Here is a 10,052-nt window from a genome sequence, read left to right as displayed (position 1 = left end):
TAATACAACAAGTTGGATTCACTTTGTAGGGCTGACTAATAACCAATGCAAGAGCCTATTACTTAACAGTATGACTACAGTACTTAAGTTGCAAGTTATGCAGAAAAACATTATGGAAGGAATGAATAGGTTTAAGTCACAATTTTTAGTTAGGGGTGAGATACTAGTTAATTAGTAATTACCTTGTTCAAAATTTCCTATTGGGGCACGAAAATAATTTTCTTATTCTCGAAACACCATATGTTAATATGATAATATAATGTATCTATAATGAGTAAAATATCATCATTTAAACGACAGGTTAATAAGTCGGATTGATTTAATACTTAATAGTCAATATACATCATAGACGAGTAAAGCATAGTATTTTTCTTTTCTTGTTTACCACTCTAATTTAATAACCCATAAATTAAAATGGAAATTAACTGGAGTATCAAACTGTCAACACATAGAAAGCGAACAATGTTGAGGAAAACATATATAGCTGTCAGAGATTGTGAGGCTTGTTAGCAAGCATGGTTTGCCACTTTGCATTGTCTGTACTACGAGTGCGTGCTTCGAAAATCTTGGCGTTTTGATGGGAACTTTAGGGCATTCAAGCAAGTGAAAAGTGACCCCTCTATCCAAACTTATCGTAGGAAGTGAGAGTTTTGTCTGTGTCTTTTACTCTTTTTCTTCCCTAATCCTAATTCAACCTTTCTAGCCTTCTCCTCAGCAAAAAGAAAAAGAAAAAAAAATGTGCATATTTCCCCTTGGATACTGGGTTTCAAAATTTTCTCTTTCAACTATTGAATTTAAAAAAGAAAAAAGAAAAAAAAAGGTTCTCCTTATGATTACTTGCAAGGGAATTTTGTCACTTAATAAAATTAATTTGGGGGATTGGAATTTCATCTGTAGGAAAGTTTGTCTAAAAAAAAAAAAGGAGGAGGGATTGTCACGAGACACATTTCCAAATTTGGCACTATTTGTATTAATATCCGTATTCTTTGATTGGACATTTAATCATGCTCTCTATAATATTCCTTCCAAGATTGAATTAATGAAATTATTAGTAGGCAAACTAGTTGTGTGGTATTTCCTCAAAAAAAAAAAAAAAAAAAAAAAAGNTTGCGGGCTGCGAATCAACTTTCAACAAGAAATAACTTGAAGGCACAAGATATGAGCTTGTAGTTCCTAGCAAGAGCAGAGAGCTTAAGTACTTAGTTTAACTATGCATATAGAAATTCATGTGAGTATTATTTGTATTGCAACTACTTTCATAGTGGACTTGTTGAGTTGGGTTTTGCCCCCAATGTGATTTTACTGTTTAGGTTTTTACTTTGTGAACAAATATCATATCTTTGTCCGTGTGTATTTGTTTAATATTTTGCATGTGTTCATCCATGGTTATTAGTGCTAGAAAATTGACTAATTAACTGCCTGGTAAATAATTAAATTAATTGGTTAGAATTTGTATTAAGCCATCATAGGGGTCTAAATGATTTTTCAAATTACTAAATATTTATTTAAACTTTCTAGTTTGGTTATGATCTAAAGTGTGATCCAATAGTTAGGATTTTGTTAAGAGATAGGTCTTGAATTCGAATCTTTAAAAATGACTGCGTGTGCTAGTTTTATTAAAGAGTTATTGGTCTATTAAACACACAATTACCGCCTTCTTTAAACTTAGAAAATTTATGCTAATTTGTTCTATTTGGGGCTTAGGCCTTCGAAGATAGAATCTAATCTAGATACATGCTTTTTTTTTTTTTTTTTTTTCTGAGAAGCTATATGCTAAATTCATGGATACATGCTAAATTTAATTCTAGCTTATTGGGTTGTCAATTAATTAATAGACTCCCAAGTGTAGTATACATTCACTAGCTAGTTCCAAATTCCAAGGAAATGATGTTGAGGATTTTTGGTTTTGAGTTTCGGACTAGACTCTTCACCTCACAAGGACCCTATTATGCCTACTATACTCAAAAAAAAAAAAAAAAAAAAAAAAAAAAAGACTAACTAGTTGTATGGTTGGTGAAGAGCAATCTCAGGTACATAGTTGTCAGCTATAAATTAATATTTATTTTTCTGGACGTTCGAGGAGTCAAAAGAATCATACACAGAATAATCCGGAAATTAATCCCAGTAGCTGGCTACAATTAATCAACAAAAACAAGATTGATATTACTAGCATTTACTTTGGAATGTTGGCTAAAAAGTTCTATACCTATCCATGTTAACTATAAAAATATTGAGAGTCGGTGGCTATACATATGTGGCTTAGTTCAATTCACCATGCATCTTTTTGAATAAAAAAAAATTAATTTTAAGATGGATAAAACAACTTGATATTAACCAATTCTCATTAAATTAGTTTAAACATTTTTCAAACAAATTCTAATTAAATTAAATAAATTCTTTTTCACAAATTCTCTCATTTTTATTCGTTTTTATTGACACTTAGTAATTAAACATGTATCATATTTTTTGACAAACTTCTATGAGTTATACCGGTTAAGGACTTGTTAATAATATTATGGAAGCTGGTTATTATGACATCCTCTTCAATCTATGGATGCTACACATGCCTTTTCTTATTATTTTTCTAAATACACATTTTTTGTTTTTCGGTATTCAAGATTTTGACTAATTAACAGCTTCTGATTTTACTTTTGATCATTTTTATCTTCTCAGAAAAAAAGTATTTTTCATTGTAAACAAAATTGAACAAATAGATCGTTTGAAGGTGCCTAATGAACTGCATCATTCACCATTATTTGGTATACGAAAGGTTGCTATGATGTTTTCTGGTTGTACCAATAATTTTCTTTTGGTTTTTGGCTACTTTCTAATATAATCATTTCTGTAACATTGTCAGTCATGCTGATATAGTGATAAGAACAAAGTCACCCTCAACTGTGACTGTAGTCGAATTTCTTATAGACCTGTATGTCTAATTATCGATTTCTTTATTAGAAAGACATCGGAATTTCTTTGTGAAAAGCAACAAACTAAATCAATTTTGATACAACCATGCATATATGCCAAGCACATAATCATTACACCAGTCAAGAAAAAAGAAAAAACACGTGTTGCTGATTATTCTTCAAATAATAGCTCTCTCTGCATGATTCAAACGCATAATGCGTCAATGGGGGCCATCTCACTCGCTCGCTTGCAAAAGTAGGAAGAAGGTTTTGATTAGCTATGAATTTTGCCAAGTTCATTCATTTGTTCAATCAAAAGAGTGATCATTAGCTGTAATCTCAAAAACATGCATTTTTGTTAGTATATAAGTTAATATTACAAAAGTAATAAGGAGTATAGATATTATTGTGATAAAAACAACTACAAGTGCAAGGAAAGTTGAACTAAAAAAGAAGAAGAAGAAGGGAATTTTCATCTTTGTACATGAAACATACATTTGATAATGATCATCTACTTTTTCTAATGGTTCTTTTTTTATATATAGTATTATACGTGTATATTTGTCTTGTATCAAATCCTATGATGAATGAACCGTAGCACCAGGAACTCTAAACCTAGGAAGAATAATAAACTAGGGCAGGAGGCAAGGGTCGGAGCTGGTTATGTATGTGATGAATTGTTTTGTTGTGATGATTAATGGGCACACATGTGAATAGGTGGTACACTGTGATTTGTTTGTATACAATGGAGACAATATTGTTGGAGAAATGCAATGGACATATAAAATGCCCTTTATGAATCCACATTAATTGGATATATTGTTTTTTAGATGTTAGGCATAATCTCCCATGCATAATTTATCTCCTAATGATATCACTTACAAATTTGGGTTGGTAGCTTTCAGACCTGTTTCTTTCTCCTTATCAACCAAAAGAGAAGCATAATAGTTTAAATCATCTAAACCTTATTGTTGAAGTAAAGCCAAACAATGTGTAAAAATACTACTAACTAGTTGAGTTACAAAGCTTTTGGCACAATATATATTTACCAATTATTATTAAGGTACTATTAATTTATGATCATATACAATCTCTTGCCTGGATTTGATAATGTCCCCCAATCTCTTGCCTGGATTAAAAATGCAAGCAAATAGAATATTTAATGAAAAGAGGTAAATAACTTACTTGAATTTAATTGAATTGATCCAAACAATACATACTATTGAATAATTTTAGTCCACATATGAAAGGAAGCTTTAGAATTATGCTGATTAAATTTATCATTTTTAATAACTTCTTTTTTTTAGAAAAAAAAAAATCAGTAATTTATCATTAATATGTCCTCAAAGTTTTGGAATAACCATTCCTCTAATTTTGCTCCCAAAGTTGTGAAGCAGTTTCTCAATCTCCCGTCATTTTTTTTTCAACTTGAATTCGACCAACATATAATCTTATCATCCCATTCTAGTCTTACACAGTTACACGATCTACTTGAAAACTATTTTATTCTCTGTTTAATAGAATCAAGCTACGTGTCCCACTGTCTTCCATAATACCAGGTTAACTGAATTCTTTATTCGAGTCATAATGTTTAGGGTAAACAGGCAAACTATATACAGATCACATTTACTGTAGATAAAACTTCACAGTATAATACTAGCCCTTTTATGAGTTTTATAACCTTGCTTTTAAAAAGCAATGCTTCTTTGGAGCTGAGTGACATTCATGCTGTTCATTGCCTTAAATTTCAACGAATCCCACATTAAAAAGTAGAGAAATATTATTAAAAAAAAAAAAAAAAAAACACCACAGTTCACATATGTAAGGTTGACAATCTCACATTGATATTGCGACTAGATTAAGAAATAAGAAATTGTAATTATATCTTTGTATATAGGCGTTACTGTTAGGGATTTGGTGGGGGCTTCAATCAAAGGTGTCCCCCAAATCAAAAGGAATGTGTTTCATTCTTTTGGGACTAAAAAAATGCCTGAAGCATATGAATAGTCAATTTTGGTAGGTGATGCTAATAGATATAGGTAGTTGCTTGCTAGCATGTTAAATTTTTGTAGATTAAATCTTATAGTCATGTATAGATGATATTGTTTTAACTATACTAGCTGTATCACCTGGTGTAGATTAATAACTATCTTTCCAAAAGTTCCATTATTAGACTCAACGCCTAGATGGAACAGTTGCTAGGGTTGTTGCTGCCTATTCTTTAATGTGTTCATATGTAAGTCTAATGTTGAAGTTGGGTAAGAGGTCTATGCATGCCAAATTAACTCATCCAGCCACACATCGCATTATTAGAAAGATTAACAACTATCTTTCAAAAGGTCAGTATTAGAGTAAATATTTAGTACAACGGTAGTAGCAGTGCTTCTTGAAAGGAATGATTGAGACCTCTTTGTTTGATTTTAATTAGCAGAATTAAATCTTTATTAAATTAACCAATTATGAAGTTCAGGTGAATTATAGTTAATAAACAATGATCAATTCACCATGTAGTATGAAGTGCTTCTTGAAAGGAACGATTGAGACCCCTTTGTTTGATTTTAGCAGAATTAAATCTTTATTAATTTAACCAATTATGAAGTTCTGATGAGCGGTTAATTATGAAGTTTAGATGAATTATAATTAATAAGCCACAATAATTAAATCACCATGTAGCATGAAGTGCGGTGAAATAAAAGACGGGCAATTTGCTTACGAAGTGAAAAGCCAATAGACAAATTCAAAGGGAAAAAAAAAAAAAACAGAGGGTTATTACGGAATTACTGACTCAAAGAAAATTAAAGTTTATACAATTGAAATAAATTTCTAAATGCTAACCGTAGTAATACTTACAAATACCCCACATTACTACAATCCTTTTGGATTTTTATTTTTATTTTTATAATTATTATCTAGAATTGTTTCCATGAACTGTATTCATTACTTCAAAGACCGCCTTAAATATTTTTCTTTATTGTAACAAAAAAGGAAGGCACCTTGGCTTCAACTTGATCACCAATATTTGATAACATTGTTCCTAGATTCTCTATTTGAACTTAAATATTGTGGTGATGCAAAAGTTCTAGGGTTTTTCTTGATGTTTTATGGCACAGGCTCTTCAAAACCTTTATTAATTCGACTTGTATATGTTCTTATATTGGTTTGCATATAGGACATGAAATTCCACTCAATCAACCAACTTTAGGAATGGTAAAAATATCCCACCCTACTTTATCTGACTTGCTCTATCTTGCATGAATTTTACCCTCCACATCTCATCTCCTCTTGCCAAAAATAAGACACCCATAATCCAATTCTACTTTACCCGTACTCATTCCTACTCAACCTTCCTCATTTTGTTCGTTAATTTTGTAAAAAAAAAAAAAAGTCACGTGGAGAGAGATAGTGACACGTGCAAACAAAGATTAGATGGATTATTGCCATTATGGGGTTAACGCGTTTAGAGAAGGAATCTGCACGTGATGAGAGACATGGTGTGTTTCTGGGGTTGGCTGGGTGAGAGAGAGAGAGGGAAAGAGAGGGCATCGAAAGCAGTGAAGGAAGCGTCAAAGGTAGTTTAGCTGTCAATCCCTCCAAACACTTCTCACGGGGCTGATCTTGCACACGCACATTCTCTCTCTCTCTCTCTCTCTTCCCGTCATTCTTTTGTCCCTACCCTACGTCTCTCTCTCTCTCTCTCATGCAAATCCAATCTTATCTAACCTTCCCTTTCACTGAAATGCCCCCACGGCATACATTTATTTTTTATATATATTGATGTGCCTAAGATTATGCCATGCAATGCATATAAAACACATATATATGATTACAATCAAGTTTAACCATGATTGCCTATTCTTGTCTATCACTACTGTTACAGATATTAGAAATATTATATATTATAATCGGCATTTTGAGTAGTGTAAGCCAAGTAATCATAATTTTACTCTGACTCCAAGTAATACACGGAACTTCATAATAAAAATATAGCCATCAAGAATTTTCGACTCTCACTTTAGGATATAGATATTTAAAGTCAAATATCATTGAGTTATTGTGTTTAAATACTTAATCATAGTATATCAAAGTTTGGGGATTTTCGGTTAGCTCTAGCCACCACACTCCTATGACACCAGTCATGATGCACCACTCTTTATGTCTCATGATCACCCTTAGAGAATCTACAAACAACTTATGTCATATATGGTCATGGTTTCTGCCAATGTTAGGACATGCATGTATATACATGTGACATGAACCCTAACTATTTTAGTGAATATTTGATTAGATTTGACAATTTGTATGGATTCTTTTGTACTCTAATTCTAGATAGGGTCCTCATATCTTATATTGCTACTATTATTGATCAAGGTCAACTTATAACCCCAAATGTGAAAACTGAAAAATGATTTAGAGTTTGCTCTATCACAAGTCACAAGAATGAGGGAAAATAGTTTAACCAATCAATTGGTTTATATTTTTTCATAAGCCTAAGAATTCTCATCAATAGCATCTGACCTAGTGGTTAATTCTCTTCTAAAGATGAAAATTTGTGATCACCCCAACATCCGTGAAGTTAAAAATTTATTCTATATTCTTTGACATAAGAGAGAGACAAAAAACTTTACAGATATTTCTAACTGAAACTCATGAAATTTAACTAATATTATAAAGATGGAAAAAAAATGGTATAATATATCAATAATGTCATTTGGTATTTTCAATATAATTCTCGATCCATGAATTCTTTTTTTGGAAAGTAAGACTAAAATTTTCCTGGTGAGGGTTGAACTCAATACTTCAATGTTACTAACTAAGACCATCGAGTTTGGGTAACTTGTTAGTTTCAATGACAATCCTATGAAGGCGATGATTACATATGAAAGTATCATTCAAGCGAGGAATGGAATAGCCTACATGATCTCTTATCCCCTTTTTATAGACTAGCATACAACACTTAAGTTATGTCTTATCCCCTTCATGGAGATTATAGCTCTAGAAAGAGTTACGTCTATCTTAAAGGTTGCAACAAATCACCCAACAACACAATATCTTACTGTGAAGTTAACCATCCTTTCAAGGTCCCACCCCCCCCTACATTACTTGATTAGCTTTGATATCACCATTTGTGGCAACTAGACTAAATTTTACATATACATGCGTGTTATATTTTAAAAGGAGTCGTCAAGTTACAATTTAAACTCCTTACACTTATATAGCTCAATTAAATATAACATATAGTGTGAGACAAAATAAGTTTTTTCAATATATCAGTCGTTTTGTCTAAATCATAAGTACTTAACCATATGTTAAGATGTTTTTTCACAAAATGAAAACTGGGAATGACATGAGCTAACTTAAGAAAATTTAGGAGGAATGAAAGGTCAATTTCGTAAATTTAAGTACAATAATAATTTATAGTGGGAAAATAGAGGCACTCTCATGCAGTTCGAGAGCTCAAGACCCCCTTTAAAAGCCCCCCTCCCCAAAGCCTAAAGGAGGATAAAAATAAGCGGCAGAAAAAGCATGGGTTCTAGGGAGCATAAAAGAGCAGCGCTAAATGAGAAGTTGCAACAGCTTCGTGCTGCCACCAACTCTAATGCTGTAATTACTATTTTCCAACAGCTTTGGCCTTCAATATCTTCTTCTTCTTCTTCTTCTTCTTCTTCTTCTTCTTCTTGGGGTTCTCCTGGAATTTGATACTCCAATATTCTTATCTCTAATTCTTCATTATTTGATTTCTTGCTCCGATTTGTGTCTTTGGCAGCTGAACAAAGCTTCAATTATAGTAGATGCATCCAGGTATATAAATGAGTTGAAGCAAAAAGTGGAAAGACTGAATCAAGATATTGGAACTTCACAAAGTTCAAAAGCTCAAAATTCATTGCCTGCGGTACATATATATTATAATTTCAATTATTGTATCCAATTGATATTTTTCTTGAATCATGTTTTACCTGATAAAACAACTTACACTGTTAATTTTATTGTACTTCGAGCAGGTTACTGTGGAAACCCTAGAAAGGGGTTTCCTTATTAATGTGTTTTCAGAAAAAAATTGTCCTGGTTTGCTAGTCTCAATACTAGAAGCATTTGAGGAGCTGGGTCTTGAAGTGCTCGATGCTAGGGTTTCTTGTTCAGATATTTTCCAGTTACAAGCTGTTGGTGGAGAAGTAAGGAAGACCATATTTTTCTTGTGTTCTGTATGGACTAATACACACAAGGAATTCATAGTCCACACTATTCCCTATATCAACTTATATAAATATATATATATATATATATATATGTGATTCTCATGCGGTTTTGTATATTTGTGAATTTATTTATTCTTTAAAAGGGGGATAAATATATCAAAATAAATTGGAACATCACGTGTGAACTTAAATATGGTGTGAGCCACACAATTCAAGTTTTTCTGATTGTGTGTACAAAGGCTTCAATGAGTGGTTGGCATTCATTTCACCTATTTTTGTGATTGCATGTATATGGCTGCATATATGATGCTTATGTATATAAATTTTCTGTGATATCTGTATCGAACTAATCTCTATTTTCTTAGTACTTTTGAATTCTTGTAATCTATATCAGTATCTTATAATCTCAACACTATTATAGATAGATTGTGCGAGCGACAATTTATTTGCACTTAAATGAATTAGATGAATGTTGTTATTTTTGCAGAATCGTGATAGCTTAGATGCTCAAGTGGTGAAACAAGCTGTGTTGGAAGCTATCAAGAGCTGTAATGAAGAGCAAGAATAACCCATCACTCTTTGCTTCTTCCTCTTCTTCCCTTTTCGTGTAGGGCTGAGGAAAATAATCCACCCAAGGGAACTCTAAGATCTTCTGCTTAAAGCAAAATTGCTTATGCATTGTTGATATCATAAGTTCTCAAACAGTGTCAAGAACATAGTAAGCCAATTAGCCAAAAGCCAGAAACTTAGTATTTTGGTGCAAACAAGCATTGGGCATTGATGGTGAAGAAACCTAGTATGCCTTTTTGGTGATAAAATTGTGAGTTTGTTGGTTTCATTTGGTTATTTGATTAACACCTAGCCTTATATTTCATAGTTTTGGATGCCTCATATTCATGGCCGAAGACAATCCAAACAAGTAGCTCCTTAATGCAGGTTTGCTTGAAGAATC

The 10,052-nt window shown here is 32.2% G+C and overlaps 1 protein-coding gene across 1 annotated transcript; it reads left to right on the top strand.

Annotated features, from left to right (window-relative positions):
- The first annotated feature begins 8,374 nt into the window (after positions 1–8,374).
- LOC112023905 (transcription factor bHLH61) lies at positions 8,375–10,052 on the top strand. Its single transcript, XM_024056534.2, has 4 exons — positions 8,375–8,507; positions 8,671–8,796; positions 8,906–9,076; positions 9,588–10,052. Exons 1-4 carry the CDS (start codon positions 8,430–8,432, stop codon positions 9,666–9,668), a joined length of 456 nt encoding a protein of 151 aa, XP_023912302.1. The 5' UTR covers positions 8,375–8,429; the 3' UTR covers positions 9,669–10,052.

This window comes from Quercus suber, unplaced genomic scaffold (genome assembly GCF_002906115.3).
Source record: "Quercus suber isolate HL8 unplaced genomic scaffold, Cork oak 2.0 scaffold_57, whole genome shotgun sequence".
Classification (NCBI taxonomy): domain Eukaryota; kingdom Viridiplantae; phylum Streptophyta; class Magnoliopsida; order Fagales; family Fagaceae; genus Quercus; species Quercus suber.
Note: the sequence above shows the minus strand (reverse complement) of the source record. Positions and strands in the feature narration are given on the sequence as shown.

Excerpts from the sequence above, each read along its gene's own strand:
- LOC112023905 (XM_024056534.2), top strand. The coding sequence starts at position 8,430 with ATGGGTTCTAGGGAGCATAAAAGAGCAGCGCTAAATGAGAAGTTGCAA. Across the intron at positions 8,797-8,905 it reads CTCAAAATTCATTGCCTGCG|GTTACTGTGGAAACCCTAGA; the intron begins GTACATATATAT and ends TACTTCGAGCAG. Across the intron at positions 9,077-9,587 it reads TACAAGCTGTTGGTGGAGAA|AATCGTGATAGCTTAGATGC; the intron begins GTAAGGAAGACC and ends TTATTTTTGCAG.